Source organism: Dryas octopetala, chromosome 1 (genome assembly GCF_963921425.1).
Source record: "Dryas octopetala chromosome 1, drDryOcto1.1, whole genome shotgun sequence".
In the NCBI taxonomy this organism is placed as follows: domain Eukaryota; kingdom Viridiplantae; phylum Streptophyta; class Magnoliopsida; order Rosales; family Rosaceae; genus Dryas; species Dryas octopetala.
In genome coordinates this window covers 21,710,802-21,736,339 of record NC_141366.1, presented here as the reverse complement: position 1 = coordinate 21,736,339, position 25,538 = coordinate 21,710,802, and the positions used below count along the sequence as shown (strand labels likewise).

Here is a 25,538-nt window from a genome sequence, read left to right as displayed (position 1 = left end):
ACAATTCTAGGTCACTCATTATAATTTTGAAAAGCAACTATCCACATGCTTTTCAAAATTGGTGTGAATGAAAGTTGTGGCCCCTATTAATAAAAATTTTGAGTTGCCCAGTATACTCTCAACTTTTATTCAAAATGAAAAATGTTTATCTTTCATTTCATTCAAAATCAACATCATGTTTATTTTAGTAATTATACATAACCACAACAATTTTGCATTAAAATTTACTAAACACCTTGATACTGTTTTTTGCACTGACAACACTTTTAAAATCATAATTTGCCAAACACTCAACTACTTTACTTTACAACTATTTTACTTCACAACAGTTTTTTCTCACATCAATACCAAACTAAGCCTTAATGGAGAAGAAAATAAGTTCTCTTTTGACGAACAAACTCAGATTTGTAAACTCAAATTATATATCAATCAAATACTAATAAGTTGTAATCCAACCTATAAACAAAATAAAAAAGTTAAAAAAGTAAGTCCAGTCCCAAAAGAGGCTATTTAGTGTAAGTTTGCTAAATTATATATCAATTAGACCTCTTAAAAATTCAATGCAATAGTTCTCAATATATATATACAAAGTTTCATTTGAATGATTTGTTATACCATTATATTCCCAATGATCCAAATATGTATATAAAGGTAACATGTGAGTTGAAGGAAATCTAAGTATTTATCTCAAAACTAATTAGGAGAGGCCCAAGACCCTTATAAGCACTTACACAATGCTATAATTTTTTAATGTGAGACAACACTCCACATTCTCTTACACGCCCCATAGCTGTGATGTCACTTAAGCCAAATAATTAATGGAAAACTCATATTGGGTGATGTAGAGCACGTAAGGTCACTCAACCTAAAACACATAGGTCAACTTGCTTTAATATTATGAAGAAATCCAGACATTCATTCCACAATCAATTGGAAATATGAAAGGCCTAAGACCCTTATAAGCACTTACATAAAGCTATAATTTTTCAATATTTTTTTTAGAATAACACTGCACATTCTCTTACATGAGTTTCCTTAAAAAGTTACTATCTTGGTAATACCTTTACTTACATATGAGAACTTTTAGAAATGCTTCTAACCACTTTATGTAGAAAAATGCATTACGAAAATAGTCTAGATATCTTTTGTATACCTCTAAAGTGTAACTCCAACAAGATCAAATCGATGACAGCAGACGAATGTCTTTATTAATGATTTTGAAGCAATTCCCTCCAAGCATTGTCAACCCACTTTTCAAACGATGACATATAATATCACTAGTTGGATCAAGAAACAACCAAAATTAAATTCTATTGTTATCTAGGGAGTAATTCATCAGAGAAAGCATTGTGTCATACTAAACATATGTGCATTGTACCTTTTTTTTTTTCTTATTAGTTTTTGTCCATCTAAGTTTTTCCTAATAAGAATTTAACAAGAGTGTTGTATAATTATAATAATATCACGTGATATAATCAGTGCAAGTGTTATAATATAAAATCGACGATGAGTTTATATTTTAAAATATAATTTATAATATCTACTTGTATTATAATACGTAAATTTGTGACATTATTACGATGATAATCTATGATCCACCAGTAAATGCTCATACTTTTGTGACGTGTATTTACACTAAATAGGTAAAGGAAAGTACAGACAAAAGTGACAGCAGATTACTTTTCCTCGTCACAACCCAATTTTAATAGATTTGGATGCCATTCATGGAAATGGAAACTCTAGAAACGTCCGGTCCAAATTCAACCTTCCAAACAGGCAAACACACAAGTGAGTCAGCTGCCAGCATCCAAACTCACAAAAGGAACATACAAACTGATTGGCCACCCTCATAGAGCAGAACCAACCAAACCACGACCAAGAAAACAAGAAAGAAAGATAAAATGGCTCTGGTACCATCTACAGCAGTGAACGAGGGCCCACTGTTCGCGGAGGTTGACATGGGTACTGACTCCTCCGCACCCACTGTCCGAGCCACCGTGGTCCAAGCCTCCACTGTCTTCTACGACACCCCTGCCACTCTAGGTCCTCTCTCCAACTCTTGACTTCTCTGCACTCACTTTCAGTGTTGTGTTTGTATAAATTTCCCCATCAAGATTTTTTAAATTTTCTCTTTTGGGTTTTGGAAGAGAACGTTGATTACTTTTTGGCTTATCGAGTTTATTGTTTCACTGTTCAAAATGAGTATAATCCAATGCTGCATGCTCAAGATTACTGTGGTTTTATATCTGCAACTTTGTTGTGTGTTACCCATTTCTATTCAATTTAGGCTGAATTCTGTTTGATATGAAAAGGGTGCATAATTGCTGATAGCATAATTTTTCAGATGTTATTCTCTTTGGGTTTTTTTTTTTTCGATTCCTGACTATATTGGCAGATAACCTTTGGACATAGGATTTTCCTCTAATCCACATTAGCTGCATTCATGTTTCTTATTTAACTTGAACATGTTCATACTTCATAGTTTGGTGGCTCTCATTTCTGATTGTATGCACAGATAAGGCTGAGAGATTGTTGGCTGAAGCAGCTGGGTATGGATCCCAGCTGGTTGTGTTTCCTGAAGCATTTGTAGGTGGTTATCCGCGTGGGTCAAATTTTGGTGTTGTCATTGGGAACAGAACAGCTAAGGGTAAAGAAGAGTTCCGAAAGTATCATGCTGCAGCGATTGATGTACCTGGTAAAACCACTTTTTTTCCTTTTTGATGATTTGATGCATTGGTTATGCATGAGAAACTGAAATGAATTGAATTCATCTGAATGCCCAGTGTGATTGAGTGCTGCAAATTGAAATGTAATGGGTGCAGTGAGATGTCAGTTTGAGGTTAAACTTCAAATTCAGTTATTTGTTGCTATAAGTTCTATGCTTTATTGAAGTGAAGAAATGCAATGGGTGCCGTGAAATGTCTGTTTGTGGTTAAGCTTCAAACCCAACTATTTTTTTGCTATAACTATAAGTTCTTTGCTTTGCTGAAGTGAAGAGATTTAACTTATGTTTGTTTTTCCTATGAAAATTATATTCTAGAGGAAAGTTAGTCTACTGAGTATTTGGATGCAACAACAACAAAAAAAAAAAGGAAAAGGTTTCAAATTTTTGCTCTTTCTTGTTGGTTATACTATTATCTCATCTTTTCCACTTATCAAAAAATTTGTGGAAAAATGCTTTCTCAAAGCATGGAATCGAACTGAGAATCTTAACTATTTTTATTTGTAAAAAAAAAAAGGAGTTAGTGCTTGGCATGAGAAGTTTCGGCATATCTAATGGTCTGTTAATTGTAGCCGATGAGAACAATGTCTCCGAAGGTGAAAGTGTTTAGTATATTGAACTTCTGCAGGTTCTTATTGAAGCTGCCAAATCTTCACTAGTTATATATTTTGATTTTACCCTCAAATTTAATTCACATAATATTGCAGTCCCTCACAAATCATCCACTTTATTTCACCATTGCCCTTTAATGCAATTGGTGATCATTCTGTGTGTGCTGGTTGTTATCTGTTTGGCACCATTTGATACTTCATCCCAATCTTAAACATGTAGAATATGTAGATTCCTTATCTATGCTGTAAATTTTTATTGATGCATATACAACTTAAGATTTCGAACTAGAGGTGTAAAACGGTTCGACTGGCATGAGCATAGTTTGGGTCCACCTCATTTAAAAGTGGCATGGCACCACACAGTTATCCTCTCCATGCTGCCTAGTATTTCGTGCCTGGCATGATTGTCAAGCCCGCCTGTTTGTTCATATGTTTTAAACACATATATATGACTGTACCAGACCAGCCAACGACTCTTAGAGCTGTTGGCTGTTACTTTTTTGTTCTCTTTTCTTTTCTGCATGTTTTACTTTTTGTTCCCTTGTAAATACCCAACCCCTCCATTTTTCATACAAACTCTCTCTCTCTCTCTCTCTCTCTCTCTCTCTCTCTCTCTCTCTCTCTCTCTCTACATCTCTCCAAAAAAACCTCACAAGAATGGCATGGCCTAATCAAGGCAAGCATGTAGAGAGGCACGAAAGGTGCCTAAATTAAATGGGTTGTGCTCGCCAGATAAGGCCGATTTAACACCTCTATTTAGCACATTGTTTTTACAAGCTAAATTGTGTTAGAAGTTATCCAAGTTTTACTTATTTTGTAATGGGCAAATTCAAGCCTTCTGTGGAATTGGAGCATTAAGTGTTAATAATTTTGGCGAGGCATGCTATAACTTTTTCTGGTTTTAAATCAAAATGAAGACAGATAATGGATGCTAAAACTGTGATTATTGGACCCAATTTAACTATTTTTATGAAACTGTGTACATATGAATATGTAGTTTCACAATTTTTATTAACTAATGCAGGTCCTGAAGTTGATCGACTGGCAGCAATGGCGGGAAAGTATAAGGTATTCTTGGTAATGGGTGTGATAGAGAGAGATGGATATACACTCTATTGTACTGTTCTTTTTTTCGATTCTCAAGGTTGCTACCTCGGAAAGCACCGAAAGGTCATGCCAACAGCATTGGAGCGAATCATTTGGGGATTTGGAGATGGATCTACAATTCCTGTTTTCGAGACTCCAATTGGGAAGATAGGTGCTGCCATTTGTTGGGAAAATAAGATGCCACTTCTAAGGACAGCAATGTATGCTAAAGGTTAGTTACTTTGGCTTGGAAATTTTGAAATACCACACTTGACCTAAACTATTTTGACTCACTTTTCTAAATACTTCAATTTTCTTCTAATGTGCTTATTCAACCGCAATTGTTTTCTACTATCTTCCAAGTTTGGAATTCATAATTTGATGATTATTTCAGTGTTATATGAGTAGGATGACTTATGATGGGTGGCGCTATAGCCATCTGGATTGCTTGCTTTTATTCTGGGCTATGGCCCTGTTTGAGACTGCTTTCTTCCAGTTTTCATGCCTTGCCATGCAAGTTTAAGTTCAATAAGTAGAGTTGACTTTTATATAGGCTGGTTTCAGTTTAAAATATTATTTGGCCCACTGGGTGGCTGAATTAAGTACTTTATGCTGGATTGAACCAGTTCCTAGGTTCCTGTGCAATGTGTGGAGTATTTTGTCTTTCAGATTGATTCAAATTAAATTAAGATATAGGCTTTATTAATACTTCTTCTCTGAAGACCAAGAACAGTCTGCCCAGGCCCTTTTCTACAACATGTGTGGCATAATCTCACTTTTCTAAGAAAGTTGGCATTGTATCCATTCAATCTCTACAAGATTTTCCTAGCTACTTGTATTCATTTAAAGACGGAAGACCATCTATAAGTGTTTTTAATTGATAAAATATTTCTGCTCAAAGTGAGCATGAATGTCTATACATCTGCATGATTTGCTTGGCGGAATCTAAATGTGTTCTTAGTTCCACTTTTGATACAATAATCTTTGATACTTAGACTGATGTACGATGCTTTGTTGTGTGTAGGCATTGAAATATATTGTGCTCCTACAGCTGATTCCAGGGATTTATGGCAAGCATCAATGACTCATATTGCTATGGAGGGTGGGTGTTTTGTCTTGTCAGCTAATCAATTCTGTCGAAGGAAAGACTACCCCCCTCCTCCAGAATATGTGTTTTCAGGCACAGAAGTGGAACTTACACCAGATTCTGTTGTCTGTGCTGGAGGCAGTGTCATTATCTCACCTTCAGGCGCTGTTCTTGCTGGACCCAATTATGATGGGGAGGCTCTCATCTCAGCAGATCTTGGTATGCCATCTGTTTATATACTCTTCTGACATCAATTAAGTTTCTATATTGCCAAACTCTGGTAATTTTCTTTTCAGTAAATCATACCAATGTCCCTTTGAATCCCTTTGAGGTTTACTGGAATTAAAGAAACCTCAACCTCAAGCGAAATTGCAGGAACCCGCCATTCTATTTTCAGAACTAAGTTAACATCCCTAAGTATCGACATTTCTCTTAAACTTGAGAACCCTATCTCTAGAAGAAGTAATTTCTCTAGAATCTGAAATGGCAGGGGAGGTCAATAGAGTTTTTGAAAGCAAGAGGGATGTTTCTGTATTTTCACTACTCTCTAAGAAAGATTGGTATAACTTAGTTTATTGTTTACTGTCTGATCTAGGCTATATGTTGTTTGATGGATGATCTGAAGTAATACAGTTTAATGGGTTTGTCAAAAGCTTGAGTATCCCCATAAATAGTTATATTGACCTGCCCTAAGTCTAGCATGACCCTATAAATGCACCTAGTTGGAATATAATTAAGTTTAGTCATGGGTCAAATTTGGTGTGAAGTCAAACCAAATTACTTTACCTTTATTGAAGACCCTAATATAGTGACACTGTAAAATTAAAAGTTCAAACAAAAAATATTGATATGAAGAGAGATTCTTTTTTTATTTCTTTTGTTTGAAAGAATGGAGCTCTGATTTTGTTAATGACCAAATGGTGCTTAGATCTTGGAGAAATAGCAAGGGCGAAATTTGATTTCGATGTGGTTGGACACTATTCACGGCCTGAAGTGCTTAGCTTGATTGTGAGGGACCATCCAACAATTCCAGTTACTTTCACTTCAGCCTCGGCAAAGACTGACGTCTCACAAAAGTCATAGTTGGTTATCACCAGTATTCCATCCGAGTGTAGTTTGCAAAAAGGTTCACTAATAATGTGATGACCCTTTGTTAGACATGTGATTGTTGGTGTATATTCTCTGTAGACCAGACCTTTTCTTGCTTTGGTATGTGTTTCTCTTATGTCAAATGTGAATTATTCTTACCGATATGTACTTGAAAAAAATAAGTTATTACTTATGAAGTTGAAATTGATATAGTTACGGACTGTCTTACCTTGTATCAGAATCAAGTTCAGTGGTTATCTGTTATCTGAATAAAGTTGAAATTGATATGGTTATCTGTTTCTCTTTTGTCAAATGTGAATTATTCTTACTGAGTACCTGAAAAAAATAGGTTATTACTTATGAAGTTGAAATTGATGTGGTTATGGACTGTCTTACCTTGTATCAGAATCAAGTTCAGTGGTGAATTTCCCCAAACATGTTGGGAGTCATTAAAATGGAATATCAGAATTGACTGTCTATTTAAATTCCCTTTTTAAATAGAATATCAGATGGCAATTAAATTAAGAATGTATGTTTGGCCAAGATGGGGCATCAGCATATGTTGGGTTTGGAGGAGCTGTCTCAGCCTCTTGTGTCCTTGATTCCTCTTCTGAGGGAGGTGGGGTCCACTATTATGTGGTGGGGTCCATATATTTTCTACTAGAACCAGACACTCACACTCGGCGAACAAAACTTTAAACTGTCATGGAGGAAAGTGTAGCAAATGAAGGTACACTGCAGAAGATGTCATGTATGCAGAATGCAAAGTAGTGTGCTCGGGTTTTTTGGTTGAACCAAACACCTAAATGTATGGTAATACTATTTTGTTCTCCTCATTTAGCCTCCTAGAACTCGAAACTGAATGTATTATAATATTTATGTACTGGAATGTGGACTTTCCGAAAGGATCCCGAACAGATACTCAAAACGTACAAATAAAATTATATTGGATTCATATAGCTTTGCATAAAATTGTATGTACAATTGTTCACTCTGTAACATCGAACTTGATTGATGCAAACAATTTAAGCAGTGGCAAACTATGAAGAAACAAGAACAAGAGAAGCTTGCTCAGTGGGAATAAATTAAATGACAGGAAAACATTTATATTCTCTTGACCCTGGCACTGACCTCTTCTTCCTGCTAGCTGGGGATTTGAATCACTCTCCTGCAATTGTTGAGCGAAATCTCACATTGAAGATGTGAGGGCCTTGCTAGTGACTTATAAGGGTTTGAGCTACTCTTTCCATTGCCAATTGGTTTTGAGATGGATGCCTATATTTCTTCATGGTATCAGAGCAGGTTATCCACGTGATGCGCCTATCGGCCACACGTGTTCCCACATCCCAATATAAATTGTCCATGTGTTAGGCTTAAATGACGCCACACGTGCGGGGCCGTGTTGAAAGAAATCTCATATTGAAGATGTGAGGGCCTTGCTAGTGGCTTATAAGGGTTTGGGCTACTTCTCCCATTGCCAATTGGTTTTGGGATGAATGCCTAGATTTCTTCAGCAATGCCGTCTAACTTCCACACTCTCCGTTTTCAGGATCCTTCATGGACAAGGACTGGTACTTGCGAGTTGTACTGTCAAAGCTATGGATTGGTACTACTTTTGTATCAGATAATATAAGGTCTGTGATACCCACAAGATTGATCTTTGACCTGCACGTTGTGATATGCAATCAACATGTGTACAGTGTACTTCTTTCTCATCCTTGAAATTCACTATAGAAACCCTAGGGAGCCAACTGCAGGCTTATCTTTAACATATTCTCAGTGTTTCAAAATTGATGTGCTCAAAAGTAACAAACATTCTAGTTGCCAAGGGCTACATGCTTTCCCCTGTTAAACTGTGTCCGACCAAAAAATATATGCAGGCATATGCAAACAAATGCATTACAAAGACATATATTAGAGGAGAAAAGCACAAATTGGTTCTTGAAGTGCTAAGAATGTGTTTGGTGCATAGCAATACCAAAGTGTTTTACGCATGAAAACGATGAAACGGAAAATGAACTTTTAAAAATCTATTATCCATTGAAAATGACAACCCAGAAAACTATTGTTGATATTTATGTGATGGACGATTATCAGACAAATCTTGGGGGACTAATTTTTGAGAATCACTGTCAACATATTCTTGTCATTTTTCATAATTTTATTCCCTTTTGACACAAAAAGGAAAACAACATCCCCAAAACGACACAATATGTCCCTGTTTTTTACTGATAAAAGATTATTCTGATTGATATGCATTGGTTTACCTCCACTAAACTGGCACTGCCTCTGAGTTTTAAAATCGCCCATATAGTGATTAATCACATGAAGTTTATGAGAAACGGCTAACAATCTTCTCTGGTGTCCAGCACCTCCAAATCCATTTTTCCTCTGCAAAATTTCCAAAAATAAAATAAACTTTGAATTCAATATTTTTTTCTCAAAAAAAAAAAACTAACCCTACAATAAATCAGCAAGAACTGATGAACAGAACTCTTCGTAGCTAGAAAAACTAAAGCATCTACATGTGCCCCAATTGAATGCTTACAAAAAACCTCATACAAAAACTGATGGCACAGACTTATATCACACTCCTTCGGTACAAGAATTGTGCGATTTTTGTTACTGTCTAATATGAAAAACAAAAACGAAAACAAAATTTTCACTACATCAGACATAAATCCTGTGAAACCAGAACTTTATCCACCAGAGAAAAAGAAAAAGAATAAAAAAACAGACACACACACAAAATAAAATAACCCCATCTTGGAAATAGGAGTATAGGATGATGGATCTGATAGCTTTGGCTGCAAGGAACCTGGTAGTGATGGCATTTTAACAATACCACCATCTTTGGTGACTTTGGGATCCTTCTTCTTCTTCAAAGGGACTTCATTGATCTCCCACAATGTGGCTGCAAGCTTTCTCGCTGACATTGACATGGCTTCCTTCCCTTTAGCATTAGAAGGCGGTCGCTGCTGCTTTGTAAATAAGTATTCTGCAGCAGCAGCAGCATTGGGCACCATGGCTTTTGGGGTGAAGCTCTAATGACTGCGGTTGATCTAATCAACCTTTCTTCCTCAGAACAGTGACGTGCAAAACAAGTTTTCGAATTGAAAAGGCGTCACATAAAAACAATTATAAGTATTTGGATGCAGAGCATATATTTGTTCACATTCCCAAAGATGAAAAGTCTAAGCTCGACACCAAGTCAAAAGAATGCATATTCTTGGGATATGGAAATGAAGAGTTCGGGTACATGCTATGGGATCTTGTCAATAAGAAGATTGTCAGAAGCCGAGATGTTGTCTTCTTTGAAGACCAGAACCTCGAAGATATTCAGAAAACTGAAAAGCATGATCATCCTAGAGAAGAACTGGAAAATATGGATCAAGTTCCTCCAAGCACAAAGCATGATGACGAGGGAGATGCAATTGAAGATTTTGGTGATGCAGTCTATGGCCTCATAGCGGATGAACAAGTTGATAATGATACAACTGATGATGTGCAAGAAGCACAAGACCCTCCAGAACAACCGATTTAGTCTTAACTTAAAAGATCAACCAAAGAACGGAGACCCTCCAGTAGATACCCTCCACATGAGGAAATGAAATCCTTGCATGAGAATCAGACATATGATCTGGTGAAACTACCAGAAGGTAAAAGAACACTCAAGAACAAATGGTTGTACATATTGAAGACTGAAGAGAATAGCTCACGACCCCGGTTCAAGGCAAGGCAAGGCTAGTCGTGAAAGGTTTTAGTCAGAGAAAGAGAATTGACTTTGAAGAATTTTTCTCACCTGTGGTGAAGATGTTATCCATTCGGGTTGTACTTGGGATGACTGCAAACTTAAACCTAAAGGTTGAACAACTTGACATAAAGATCGCATTTCTTCACGGTGATCTGGAGGAAGAGATCTACATGGAGCATCTAGAAGGATTCAAAGTAAGAGGAAAAGAAAATCTAGTTTGTAGACTAAAGAAAAGCTTGTACGGACTAAAGCAGGCACCACGACAATAGTACAAGAAGTTTGACTCCTTCATGATTGAGCATGGATATCGAAGGACAACTGCAAACCATTGTATCTTTGTGAAAAGGTACTCTGATGGTGAATACATCATACTAGCTTCTTCTCTATGTTGATGATATGTTGATCGTAGGTCAAGACAGTGACAAGATCATAAAGCTAAAGAATAAGCTCAGTAAGTCCTTTGCATTCAAATTAATGTGGTTGGAACATATTCAAACTCTTGAATAAATTATAAGCTAATTTTATAAAATAACTAATTTTAATAGGTGAGTTACTTTTATAGCATTGGTAGGAAAAATGTTTCTTTTCATAGCTCTTTGGAAAATTTTAGACCAAAATACCCCTCAGGATTTCACAAAAGAAAACTCCTCGATCATGTGGACAAAAATTTATTGTAGCACCATCTAAAGTAGTTGCAACCAGTTCATCTTTTGATGAACAAACTCATATATTTGACTTTTTTTTTTTTGAAAAAAATCCATAACAGTAGGGCCCGTTTGGGATTGTACGTAGTTAGACAACCAAAAGCTATTGTAGATGATAATTCTAGATCATTAGCTCACAACAGCTTTGGTGTTTGGTAATAAAAGTAAAAGCTATAATGTCTCACAATTCTAGGTCACTCATTACAATTTTGAAAAGCAGCTATCCAAATGCTTTTCAAAATTGTTGTGAATGAAAGTTGTGGGCACTATTAATAAAAATTTTGAGTTGCCCAATATACCCTCAATTTTTATTCAAAATGAAAAAGGGTTATCCCTCATTTCATCCAAAATCAACATCATGTCCATTTTAGTAATTATACACAACTACAACAGTTTTACATTAAAATTTACCAAACACCTTGATACTGTTTTTTGTACTCATGACACTTTTGAAAACATAATTTACCAAACACTCAACTACGTTACTTTCAACTGACTTTACTTTACAATTGTTCTACTTCACAACTGTTCTTTCTCACATCAATACCAAACTAAGCCTTAATGGAGAAGAAAACAAGTTCATCTTTTGACGAACAAACTCAAATTCTATATCAATCAAATACTAGCAGGTTGTAATCAAACCCATAAACAAAATAAAAAAGTTAAAAAAGTAAGTCAAGCCCCAACATAGGCTATTTAGTGTAATTTTGCTAAATTATATATCAATTAGAGCTCTTAAAAATTCAATGCAATAGTTCTCAATATATATATATATATATACAAAGTTTCATTTGAATGGTTTGTTTTACCATTATATTCCTATTGATCCAAATATGTATATAAAGGCAACGTGTGATTTGAAGGAAATCATCCATCCCAAAACCAATTAAAAAAGACTTAAGACCCTTATAAGCACTTACACAAGGCTATAATTTTTCAATATATGACAACATGCCATATTCTCTTACATGAGTTTCCTTAAACATGTATAGTTACTATCTTGGTAATACACTTACTCATATGGAAGAAAATTTCGTTTTTTGGGGAGGGGGAAATTTTATCAAAATACCCAATCATTTTTGTTTAGATTTCAGAAAATTTAGCCAAAATTTCGAAAATTAACCAAAAACTTCGAAATTTCGCGAAGGCAGAGCCGCCGCTATCACCATCGCCGGAGGGAGAGAAGAGATTAGGGAGGAAGAGGCAGAGCCGCACGTGTCGTCATCGGAGGGAGAGAAGAGATCCGGGGAGGGACAGGAGGAAGAGAGGGAGATTGGGGAGTGGGAGGGAGAGGGAGCAGAGAGGGAACATGGAGGAGGAGGGAGTGAGTGAGTGAGGGACTAGGAGAGAGAAAGAGAAGATGAGAACTGAAGAAGGAAAGAAAAAAAAAAAGGAAGAGAAAAGAAAAGGAAAGAAAAAAGAAAAAAGAAAAAATCATGTTTCGTTTGCGTCTTCGCGCTCGTTAACCCGAGATCTTTCCAACAAGACTAAAATCAAGACTGGCCTTTTCTTAATTTTTATTGTTTCTCGATGGCTCGCCGAAATCACTTAAAATCTAAATAACTCACCAAAATTAACTTCGAGGTTCGAAAAATGTTTTGTAAAATCGTGAGCTCATCTCGATAAATCTTATTTTTCTACGACTTCAAATTCATTTATTTCCTTCCAAAATTCCTCAGAAAATTCTAATATCTTCAAATTAACAAGATAATTATCAATAAATCATTATTTACTTCAAAATAAATTATAAACCAACTTTCCGGGATACAATTTATTTGAATTGTATTTGGTTATTGGGTTAAGTGGTTTAGAAAATAATAATACATGTCATTTTCTTATTTGTCCACATATATTTTAAGGACAATTAGATTCAAAATGATTGAATATCCCTTAAAAAGAGGTTATTTTTGTTAATTAGTGAACAATTTTTATTTAACAGTATTTGCCTCCAGCGCGCATTATATTCAACTTATATCACATGAAATCTACTATATAATTTGGTTTCTTCAATATTTTTTTATCAATGTAGTAGTTAATATGTTAAATAAACATATGGTCAAGTTTCATTCAAAATTTTCGTATTTTAATAACAATTTTCGTCGTTTTTGTCTAATTTTGTCGAAATTGAAATTTTAATCGAAATTTCCACGAAACTTTCTGTCGAAATTTCCATCGAAAATTTCCTCGAAACCAAAAATTTACTACTTACTTATATATTTGAGCTTTTAGAAATGCTTATAACCACTTTATGTAGTAAAATGCGTAACGAAAATATATAGTCTAGATGTTTTTTGTATACTTCTAAGTCTAACCCCAACAAGATCAAATGGATGACAACAGACAGAATGTCTTTACTAAAGATTTTGAAGCAATTCCATCCAAGCATATTGTCAACCCACTTTTCAAACGATGACATATATATATATATATATAATATCACGAGTTGTTGGAAATTGATTAGAAATAAAAGGAGGTTTGGTGTCGCAGTTTTTTTGAAAGGAGAAGAACCATGTGTTGTAAACACATGAAGAAAAAGGGAGTTGTAGATTGGTGTGAAAGAGACAAGCCTTCTTGAAACAAGGACTATGACAAATGATAGGTAGGGGGCTGGGGAGCCGTGGGCTGGTTGATTCAAAAACCAACTCTTGGTCTTTATTAGTTGGCGCCTAAAACAAATAGGAAGAAAGAAAAAAAGGCTTAGCCTTCACACTAGCTCGGACGCTGCCTATAAAAGAGCAGAACCAACCAAACCACGACCAAGAAAACAAGAAAGAAAGATAAAATGGCTCTGGTACCATCTACAGCAGTGGACGAGGGCCCACTGTTCGCGGAGGTTGACATGGGTACTGACTCCTCCGCACCCACTGTCCGAGCCACCGTGGTCCAAGCCTCCACTGTCTTCTACGACACCCCTGCCACTCTAGGTCCTCTCTCCAACTCTTGACTTCTCTGCACTCACTTTCAGTGTTGTGTTTGTATAAATTTCCCCATCAAGATTTTTTAAATTTTCTCTTTTGGGTTTTGGAAGAGAACGTTGATTACTTTTTGGCTTATCGAGTTTATTGTTTCACTGTTCAAAATGAGTATAATCCAATGCTGCATGCTCAAGATTACTGTGGTTTTATATCTGCAACTTTGTTGTGTGTTATCCATTTCTATTCAATTTAGGCTGAATTCTGTTTGATATGAAAAGGGTGCATAATTGCTGATAGCATAATTTTTCAGATGTTATTCTCTTTGTTGTTTTTTTTTTTTTTCGATTCCTGACTATATTGGCAGATAACCTTTGGACATATGATTTTCCTCTAATCCATATTAGCTGCATTCATGTTTCTTATTTAACTTGAAGATGTTCATACTTCATAGTTTGGTGGCTCTCATTTCTGATTGTATGCACAGATAAGGCTGAGAGATTGTTGGCTGAAGCAGCTGGGTATGGATCCCAGCTGGTTGTGTTTCCTGAAGCATTTGTAGGTGGTTATCCGCGTGGGTCAAATTTTGGTGTTGTCATTGGGAACAGAACAGCTAAGGGTAAAGAAGAGCTCCGCAAGTATCATGCTGCAGCGATTGATGTACCTGGTAAAACCACTTTGTTTCTTTTTTGATGATTTGATGCTTGGTTATGCATGAGAAACTGAGATGAATTGAATTCATCTGAATGCCCAGTGTGATTGAGTGCTGCAAATTGAAATGTAATGGGTGCAGTGAGATGTCAGTTTGAGGTTAAACTTCAAATTCAGTTATTTGTTGCTATAAGTTCTATGCTTTATTGAAGTGAATAAATGCAATGGGTGCCGTGAAATGTCTGTTTGTGGTTAAGCTTCAAACCCAACTATTGTTTCGCTATAACTATAAGCTCTTTGTTTTGCTGAAGTGAAGAGATTTAACTTATGTTTGTTTTTCCTATGAAAATTATATTCTAGAGGAAAGTTAGTCTAGTGAGTATTTGGATGCAACAACAAAAAAAAAAAAAAAAAGGAAAAGGTTTCAAATTTTGCTCTTTCTTGTTGGTTATACTATTATCTCATCTTTTCCACTTATCAAAAATTTGTGGAAAAATGCTTTCTCAAAGCATGGAATCGAACTGAGAATCTTAACTATTTTTATTTGGAAAAAAAAAAAAAAGGATGTTAGTGCTTGGCATGAGAAGTGTCGGCATATCTAATGTTCTGTTAATTGTAGCCGATGAGAACAATGTCTCCGAAGGTGAAAGTGTTTGGTATATTGAACTTCTGCAGGTTCTTATTGAAGCTGCCAAATCTTCACAGTTATATATTTTGATTTTACCCTCAAATTTAATTCACATAATATTGCAGTCCCTCACAAATCATCCACTTTATTTCACCATTGCCCTTTAATGCAATAGTTGATCATTCTGTGTGTGCTGGTTGTTATCTGTTTGGCACCATTTGATACTTCATCCCAGTCTTAAACATGTAGAATATGTAGATTCTTTATCTATGCTGTACATTTTTATTGATGCATATACAACTTAAGATTTTGAACTAGAGGTGTAAAACGGTTCGACTGGCATGAGCATAGTTTGGGTCCACCTCATTTAAAAGTGGCATGGCACCACACAGTTATCCTCTCCATGCTGCCTAGTATTTTGTGCCTGGCATGATTGTCAAGCCCGCCTGTTTGTTCATATGTTTTAAACACATATATATGACTGTACCAGACCAGCCAACGACTCTTAGAGCTGTCGGCTGTTAGTTGTTTGTTCTTTTTCCTTTTCTGCATGTTTTACTTTTTGTTCCCTTGTAAATACCCAACCCCTCCATTTTTCATACAAACTCTCTCTCTCTCTCTCTCTCTCTCTCTCTCTCTCTCTCTCTCTCTCTCTACACCTCTCCAAAAAAACCTCACAAGGATGGCATGGCCTAATCAAGGCAAGCATGTAGAGAGGCACGAAAGTTGCCTAAATTAAATGGGTTGTGCTCGCCAGATAAGGCCGATTTAACACCTCTATTTAGCACATTGTTTTTACAAGCTAAATTGTGTTAGAAGTTATCCAAGTTTTACTTATTTTGTAATGGACGAATTCAAGCCTTCTGTGGAATTGGAGCATTAAGTGTTAAAATAATTTTGGCGAGGCATGCTATAACTTTTTCTGGTTTTAAATCAAAATGAAGACAGATAATGGATGCTAAAACTGTGATTATTGGACCCAATTAAACTATTTTTATGAAACTGTGTACATATGAATATGTAGTTTCACAATTTTTATTAACTAATGCAGGTCCTGAAGTTGATCGACTGGCAGCAATGGCGGGAAAGTATAAGGTATTCTTGGTAATGGGTGTGATAGAGAGAGATGGATATACACTCTATTGTACTGTTCTTTTTTTCGATTCTCAAGGTTGCTACCTCGGAAAGCACCGAAAGGTCATGCCAACAGCATTGGAGCGAATCATTTGGGGATTTGGAGATGGATCCACAATTCCTGTTTTCGAGACTCCAATTGGGAAGATAGGTGCTGCCATTTGTTGGGAAAATAAGATGCCACTTCTAAGGACAGCAATGTATGCTAAAGGTTAGCCATCTGGATTGCTTGCTTTTATTCTGGGCTATGGCCCTGTTTGAGACTGCTAACTTCCAGGTTTCATGCCTTGCCATGCAAGTTTAAGTTCAATAAGTAGAGTTGACTTTTATATAGGCTGGTATCAGTTTAAAATATTATTTGGCCCACTGGGTGGCTGAATTAAGTACTTTATGCTGGTAAAATATTTCTGCTCAACGTGAGCATGAATGTCTATACATCTGCATGATTTGCTTGGTGGAATCTAAATGTGTTCTTAGTTCCACTTTTGATACAATAATCTTTGATACTTAGACTAATGTACGATGCTTTGTTGTGTGTAGGCATTGAAATATATTGTGCTCCTACAGCTGATTCCAGGGATTTATGGCAAGCATCAATGACTCATATTGCTATGGAGGGTGGGTGTTTTGTCTTGTCAGCTAATCAATTCTGTCGAAGGAAAGACTACCCCCCTCCTCCAGAATATGTGTTTTCAGGCACAGAAGAGGAACTTACTCCAGATTCTGTTGTCTGTGCTGGAGGCAGTGTCATTATCTCACCTTCAGGCGCTGTTCTTGCTGGACCCAATTATGATGGGGAGGCTCTCATCTCAGCTGATCTTGGTATGCCATCTGTTTATATACTCTTCTGACATCAATTAAGTTTCTATATTGCCAAACTCTGGTAATTTTCTTTTCAGTAAATCACACCAATGTCCCTTTGAATCCCTTTGAGGTTTACTGGAATTAAAGAAAACTCAACCTCAAGCAAAATTGCAGGAACCCTCCATTCTATTTTCAGAACTAAGTTGGTTTTGGTTGCATTGAACCAATTTACATCCCTAATTATCGACATTTCTCTTAAACTTGAGAACCCTATCTCTAGAAGAAGTAATTTATCTAGAATCCGAAATGGCAAGGGAGGTCAATAGAGTTTTTGAAAGCAAGAGGGATGTTTCTGTATTTTCACTACACCCTAAGAAAGATTGGTATAACTTAGTTTATTGTTTACTGTCTGATCTAGGCTTTATGTTGTTAGATGGATGATCTGAAGTAATACAATTTAATGGGTTTGTCAAAAGCTTGAGTATCCCCTTAAATAGTTATATTGACCTGCCCTAAGCCTAGCATGACCCTAAAAATGCACCTAGGAGGAATGTAATTAAGTTTAGTCATAGGTCAAATTTGGTGTGAAGTCAGACCAAATTACTTTACCTTTATTGAAGACCCTAATAAATTGACACTGTAAAATTGAAAGTTCAAACAAAAAATATTGATATGAAGAGAGATGCTTTTTTTAGTTCTTTTGTTTGAAAGAATGGAGCTCTGATTTTGTTAATGACCAAATGGTGCTTAGATCTTGGAGAAATAGCAAGGGAGAAATTTGGTTTCGATGTGGTTGGACACTTTTCACGGCCTGAAGTGTTTAGCTTGATTGTGAGGGACCATCCAACAATTCCAGTTACTTTCACTTCAGCCTCGGCAAAGACTGACGTCTCACAAAAGTCATAGTTGGTTATCACCAGCTTGCCATCCGAGTGTAGTTCGCAAAAAGGTTCAGTAATAATAGGATGACGCTTTGTTAGACATGTGATTGGGTTGGTGTATATCCTGTGTAGACCAGGCCTTTTCTTGCTTTGGTATCTGTTTCTCTTTTGTCAAATGTGAATTATTCTTACCGATTTGTACTTGAAAAAAATAGGTTATTATCTGAATAAAGTTGAAATTGATATGGTTATCTGTTTCTCTTTTGTCAAATGTGAATTATTCTTACTGATTTGTACTTGAAAAAAATAGGTTATTACTTATGAAGTTGAAATTGATGTGGTTATGGACTGTCTTACCTTGTATCAGAAGCAAGTTCAGTGGTGAATTTCCCCAAACATGTTGGGAGTCATTAAAATGGAATATCAGAATTGACTGTCTATTTAAATTCCCTTTTTAAATAGAATATCAGATGGCAATTACATTAAGAATGTACGTTTGGCCAAGATGGGGCATCAGCATATCTTGGGTTCGGAGGAGCTGTCTCAGCCTCTTGTGTCCTTGATTCCTCTTCTGTGGGAGGTGGGGTCCACTATTATGTGGTGGGGTCCATATATTTTCTACTAAAACCAGACACTCGACACTCGGCGAATGAAAATTTAAACTGTCATGGAGGATAGTGTAGCTAACAGAGTAAAGTGTAGCAAATGAAGGAACACTGCAGAAGATGTCGTGTATGCAGAATGCAAAGTAGTGTGCTCGGGTTTTTTGGTTGAACCAAACACCTAAATGTATGCAAATACTATTTTGCTCTCCTCATTTAGCCTCCTAGAACTCTAAACTGAATGTATTATAATTTTTACGTCTGGAACGTGGACTTTCCGAAAGGATTCCGAACACATACTCAAAACTTACAAATAAAATATATTGGATTCATATAGCATTGTATAAAATTGTATGTACAATTGTTCACTCTGTAACATCGAACTTGATTGATGCAAACAATTTAAGCAGTGGCAAACTATGAAGAAACAAGAATAAGAGAAGCTTGCTCAGTGGGAATAAATTAAATGACAGGAAAACATTTATATTCTCTTGACCCTGGCACTGACCTCTTCTTCCTGCTAGCTGGGGATTTGAATCACTCTCCTGCAATGCTGTCTAACTTCCACACACTCCGTTTCCAGGATCCGTCATGGACAAGGACTGGTACTGGCAAGTTGTACTGTCAAAGCTATGAATTGGTACTACTTTTGTATCAGATAATATAAGGTCTGTGATACCCTTAGCAGATCCATTTTTCTTGATTTCAGCTTGATTTTCTTTTGTTTGACTTTGGGAAACGAGCTCAGATATGTTCATATGATGCCCATCTGAATATCCTTGAGGTTTTATACCAATTTCCCAATCAATACCATTGGAACTTTTGTTCAAGCATATGCTTTCCCATTGAATTTTTTCAGAAAGAGACTTTCTTCCTTTAAATGGTTTATCAACTGAAGTCCTTTTCGAATCATCTTCGACATCTTCTCCACAAGCATAACTCCACTTGTAGCTCCTGTTGTTATTGTCCATGTTTAATTCAATGGAATGAAGATCACTATCACCAGAGTCTTCTCCATCACATTCTTCTGTATATGCAACTTCAATTCCATCCTCTCCTTTCTTTGCACTTTGAAATGCCCCAAAATTTATTTTCTTTAAATAAGCCTCAAGTTCCTTGATTCTTTTGAAGTCTGGAGAATCACCACTTCCCTCACCACCCATTTTGGATCTCATGTAGCCCTCTAGCTCATTCCTCAGCTGTTCCACAGCTGCATTTTTCTCCTCAAAATGATACTTGGCTTCCGAGAGCTTCATCTGCACTCTCTCCTCGCGCAACACATCAGCTAGCTGAAGCATTTCCCTCTCCTTCTCCACCTCTTCACGAACTTTTTCTGACTCTCTCTTTAGTTCTTCCACTTGGGCTCTGTCTTCCCCAATACCTGTGGCTAACTCATCACAAACTTGCTCAAAAATCTCTTTTGCCCTCTTTTCCCTCTCAAGCTCTTTCATGGCCTTTGACAAAGCTGCCTTTTTATCAGCCAGTTCCTTGCCAAGCTTCTTGTTCAACCTTTCTGTTTGTCTTCTTAACTTTTTCTCGACCTCAAGTTCTTCTGCTAAGCACGCCAGGGCAGCACGTATCCTCTCTCGCTCCTTGCTTCTCCAGGCTGCCTTTTCTTCTGCAAAATGCTTCATGAGGTACTCAATTTCGTTGCAGTTAGACCTCTGTTCTCGGATCAATTGATCAACTTGGATTCGGGCTCGATCAAGCTCAACTCGTAAGGCTGAGAGTAAGGACATACTTAAGGAATGCTGCTCTTCAAGACCCCAAGTACGAGTTAGAACTTTTAGGAGTTCCTTAGATGTAGAAAGGCCATTACTGACCTCCTTCAAACAGGTCTTAGATCCACTTATGCATTTTCGATCGCTTTTCCCACAAGATTGATCTTTGACCTGCACGTTGTGATATGCAATCAACATGTGTACAGTGTACTTCTTTCTCATCCTGGAAATTCACCATAGAAACTCCAGGGAGCCAACAGCAGGCTTATCTTTAACATATTCTCAAAGTTTCAAAATTGATGTGATCAAAAGTGACAAACATTCTAGTTGCCAAGGGCTACATGCTTTCCCTTGTTAAACTGTGTCCGACAAAAAAATATATACAGGCATATGCAAACAAATGCATTGCAAAGACATATATTAGAGGAGAAAAGCACAAATTGGTTATTGAAGTGCTAAGAATGTGTTTGGTGCATAGCAATACCAAAGTGTTTTAAGCATGAAAACGATGAAACGGAAAATGACCTTTTTTTAAAATCTACAATCTACTATCCATTGAAAATGACAACCCAGAAAACTATTGTTGATATTTATGAGATGGACGATTATCAGACAAATCTTGGGGGACCAAGTTTTGAGAATCACTGTCAACATCTTCTTGTCATTTTTCATAATTTTATTCCCTTTTGACACAAAAAGGAAAACAACATCCCCAAAACGACACAATATGTCCCTGTGTTTTACTGATCAAAGATTATCCTGATTGATATGCATTGGTTTACCTCCAGTAAACTGGCACTGCTCTGAGTTTCAAAACCACCCATATAGTGATCAGTCACATTAAGTTTATGAGAAACGGCTGACAATCTTCTCTGGTGTCCAGCACCTCCAGATCCATTTTTCCTCTGCAAAATTTCCAGAATAAAATAAACTTCGAACTCAATATTTTTTTCTTAAAAAAACACTAACCCTTCAATATTATCAGTAAGAAGTCTTACTAAGAACTGATGAACAGAACTCTTCGTAGCTAGAAAAACTAAAGCATCTACATGTGCCCCAATTAAATGCTTACAACAAACCTCATACAAAAACTGATGGCACAGACTTATATCACACTCATTCGGTACAAGAATTTTGCGATTTGTGTTACTGTCTAATATGAAAAACAAAAACAAAATTTTCACTACCAAGCCTGCAGCCTCAGACATAAATCCAGTGCAAAACCAGAAATTTATCCACCAGAGAAAAAGAATAAGAATAAAAAAACACACACACAAAATAAAATAATCCCACCTCAGAAATAGGAGTATAGGATGATGGATCTGATAACTTTGGCTGCAAGGAACCTGGTAGTGATGGCATTTTAACAATACCACCATCTTTGGTGACTTTGGGATCTTTCTTCTTCTTCAAAGGGACTTCATTGATCTCCCACAATGTGGCTGCAAGCTTTCTCGCTGACATTGACATTGCTTCCTTCCCTTTAGCAATAGAAGGCGGTCGCTGCTGCTTTGTAAATAAGTAGTCTGCAGCAGCAGCAGCATTGGGCACCATGGCACAAGGTGATGATGATGGTCTCGTCTTCCAAGTTGGGACTGGCGTGCTCGAACCCCCTCGCTTTCCCACCAGAATTGCGCGCTTCAGTCTGTACCTACGCAACAAGGAAGACGAGGACGAAGACGAACAGCCTCGCTTCCTGATCTTGCTGCATTGCCTGTCAATTACTAAACTAGTGCCGTGCTGGTGGGTTTGCCAAGACATAGAATGCACACAAAGCCAATCAAGAAATTAAGTATGTGGGGGGTGAATCTTTGAATATGATGAATAGATGATGAATGATGATGATGACCCAATTGGGAGATCTTCAAGATTTTCAAGATTTGGGGGTTGAATGAGAAGGGGAGGAAGGAGGTGTTGATGGGAAAAGTTGAGGGAAGTACATTGATGATGATGATGGGGAGGACATTGGTTTTTTTTTTTTTTTTTGCTTTTTTCTTTTTAGGCAAGTTTCAAAGTGTCAGCCTTGAATTCAGCAAAGAGGAAAAAGCATTTGTGACTGTCAAAGATTCTGACTGTGGTGGATTTGGGGAAGCCTTAAAAGAAGATCAAGAACCTCTGAGAAAAAAGGTGTCAAAATGGAAGGTGGGGGTGAGAGAGAGATGGGAATTTTGGAATGGATTTGGAAGCTTTGGGTGGGCTTCTGGGCTTTTGTTTTGGAAATGTTAAGAGGGAAAATAAAAAGAAAATATTGAAAAAATTTGAGAAAAGGGGAAGAAGGAGAGAGAGAGAGACGGTTTTGGTTTTTGATTAGAGAGAGAGAGAGATGACGTGGCAAACATGTGAAGCAAGCTTGCAAGTGCATTCAATCAGGATCGTGCATGTGTGTGTGTATAGACGGCCCACAATGTTGACTAGGTTCTCAGTATTTTTATTCTTGGTCTCCTCACCTCTTCTGCTCTCTCAGCTGGAATGTTCTTCCTTTGCTTATTCATATAAAATTATAAATAGATATTCTCGGATCTTTCTTTATATTTTTTTTGTTACAATATTCTCAGATCTTTCAACATCTGCTTAAACCTTCCTCAACCGTATATATATATATATATATATATATATTTTTTTTTTTTTTTCTTTTTACTAAATGTATAAATTGCTTGTGTTGTGGGAAATAAATCAAAGTCATAATGAAATCAAGTAGGGAATGGGATCAAGAGAGCAAATTTATTGGTTTTATTATTTGATTGAAACTTGAAATCTTGAAATCAATGCTTGATTGATAATCAAATTCATTATGGTTTTTCATTAAGCATTAGAATAAGATCAATTATATAATTATGCTGGTTTAACAAAAACACTCCTAGCTTAACCTTAAATGTGAGGAGAGGGAAGAGAGATGAGTAGAATGTCAAGGAATATGAGCAAGTATTTCCCCCTTTTTTACGTTTTTGGAGAATGCATGAAGCATAATTTCTATGAAATTTTTTGTGTTTGACCCATTAGCATGCCATGTTATTAATCCTTTAATTATAACACGTTCACACCACATTAATAAGCTAAATAATATTACGATCACATAAAAAAATTTCTTATGGCTAACAAAATAATAAGAGGTTTTCTCGATCTCATTTCATTTTAAGGTTTATTCTTATAAATTTAATATCCTCTTATTAAGACAGGGGTGGATGCAGGGTGGGGTCAATTGACCCCATGAACCTATAAATGCTTGGCTTGAGGAAAATTTTTGACCCCATGAAGTTTGGGTCTTGGTGGCAGGCGCAAGGGCAAGAATGCATTCAATGTGTTTGTGTAAATGTCTAAACAAGAAAATAAGAACTAGACTGTAGAGAAAGGGGAAGAAAGGCTGAAAGGGTGAGTGATAGAGCAGAGCCAGACCAGACCCAAGGGCCAAAGCAGAAACGAAGGGCTGAAATGCTGAAGGCAACTCTCCTTGCGCGCTGTGCTCGCTCACAACGTCAAACCCAGAAACGTCATCGCCCCCTGCGCGGCTGCTCCCTCGCAACTGTCTTTGCTCGCTGAGTTAATTTTGCCCCCATAATAGTTGATTTCTGAATCTGCCACTGTATTAAGACTTTTTATTTTTGTGTTTAAAATGAACGTTTCATATTTTTAGAAGTGAATTTGATGATTGGTAACACACCAAGTTAGAACTAGTTTGTATCTTGATGATTATAATCGCATGGACTTAAATATACAAGTATTATTCAAGATGATATCTCTCTTTTATATTAACTTAAATTGTAAGTATTACTAATCAATACATTATCATTTTTAATGTTACCTTTTTTAAAAGATGCTTTTAATGTTAGTTTAGTGTCAAATTATGAAGTATTTTCAGGATTGTAATTAGCTATATTGTATATTCACTAATGACAAACAAGTAACGGATGAAATAGAACACATCTTGATGTGTGTGGATCTTCCAATATGAAAAGTAGGGAAGGATTGAGAAAGTTAGAAAAGGAGGGAGTTTGTAACAAATGTGGACAAAGAGAAAAAAAAAAGGAACAAAAAAAAAAAAGGTTGAATCAAATTTAAGTAGGGAGTAATAATTGGCAAAATCTTATCAATGCCAGAGTACAGCTCACGAAATCAAAGAGTCAATCAATCAAGTCCCTTAATAGAAGCTCTTAAGTGAGAGAGAGAGAGAGAGAGAGAGAGAGAGAGAGGCCAGAGGGGGGGGACCCACTAACGGCTCAATATGTTTGAGATAGGTTGGAGTTTGATTGCTGGATTTGGAAGTTACACTAACAAGTCTTACAAAAACACCCACATAATATTTTGGTAGATCCAGGCCCCCACTACCTGCACCCCTTGGCTGAGCCAAACCACAGCACACACCCATGGGCCATGGGGCCATGATCCTGTCTTTTGCGGCTTTGCCAATTGAATCCTGTGGTTCATGGACTGTCACTGTCATGTTCACTACAAACTTCATTAATGTTCATGTTGAATTGTTTGGTGGTGGTCCATAACTCCAAGCAGCTTCTCACTTCAATTTTTCAAAACCATTGTCACAAGTTGTGTTTAATTACCAGTATCCAATAGGGCATAGGGGGCATGGATACTACAATCAAACCACCATGTTCCTCAAATGCCTAGCAGGACCATGATCTTATGGTGGTTATTGATCATGTAACGCTCACCCCTTATGATATAGGATATAGGAAATGAAATTTGGTTGGCTTGGCTGGGAGATAAAAGAAAGAGCTAGTAAGAACAATGATTAGACTTGTTAATGGATTGGCTTCGGATTGGATCCATTTTAACTTATATTCAAATTTATTTATAATTGGATTATGGAATTCGGATCATATTCGAATTATCAAGATTTAATAGATCAATTCATATCTAATTCAGATCGAGTTGAATTTAATTGAATTTATTTAAAGATTTAGACATGATTAAAATTTTACTAGTATTAGGTTTAGTACGTATCATTCTTTTTTTGTGTATTATTTTTAAGGTAAATTACTAAAAAGTCCATTTTAGAGCCCTTTGTACAAAAAAAAAAAAAATTTACCTAAAAGTTGGAATGATAAATAAATCTACTTTATATAAATAAAGTTCTCACTTTGTATAAATAAGTCTAGCGTCTACGTTATGTTTTTTTCCATGAATTTTTTTTATTTTA

The 25,538-nt window shown here is 36.4% G+C and overlaps 3 protein-coding genes across 3 annotated transcripts; 2 read left to right on the top strand and 1 right to left on the bottom strand.

Annotated features, from left to right (window-relative positions):
- Window positions 1-1,765: 1,765 nt before the first annotated feature.
- LOC147299126 (bifunctional nitrilase/nitrile hydratase NIT4B) lies at window positions 1,766-6,894 on the top strand. Its single transcript, XM_086228187.1, has 5 exons — window positions 1,766-2,043; window positions 2,516-2,695; window positions 4,358-4,651; window positions 5,444-5,725; window positions 6,435-6,894. Exons 1-5 carry the CDS (start codon window positions 1,902-1,904, stop codon window positions 6,587-6,589), a joined length of 1,053 nt encoding a protein of 350 aa, XP_086084313.1. The 5' UTR covers window positions 1,766-1,901; the 3' UTR covers window positions 6,590-6,894.
- Window positions 6,895-13,599: 6,705 nt separating this feature from the next.
- On the top strand, window positions 13,600-18,338 carry LOC147299125 (bifunctional nitrilase/nitrile hydratase NIT4A-like). The gene is made up of 5 exons (XM_086242761.1): window positions 13,600-13,977; window positions 14,453-14,632; window positions 16,296-16,589; window positions 16,919-17,200; window positions 17,934-18,338. Exons 1-5 carry the CDS (start codon window positions 13,836-13,838, stop codon window positions 18,086-18,088), a joined length of 1,053 nt encoding a protein of 350 aa, XP_086098887.1. The 5' UTR covers window positions 13,600-13,835; the 3' UTR covers window positions 18,089-18,338.
- Window positions 18,339-18,962: 624 nt separating this feature from the next.
- On the bottom strand, window positions 18,963-22,615 carry LOC147299124 (uncharacterized protein At5g41620-like). Its single transcript, XM_086242748.1, has 3 exons — window positions 21,680-22,615; window positions 21,169-21,291; window positions 18,963-20,557 (listed from the first exon to the last, which is right to left on the bottom strand). Exons 1-3 carry the CDS (start codon window positions 22,145-22,147, stop codon window positions 19,223-19,225), a joined length of 1,926 nt encoding a protein of 641 aa, XP_086098874.1. The 5' UTR covers window positions 22,148-22,615; the 3' UTR covers window positions 18,963-19,222.
- Between the last annotated feature and the right edge of the window lie 2,923 nt (window positions 22,616-25,538).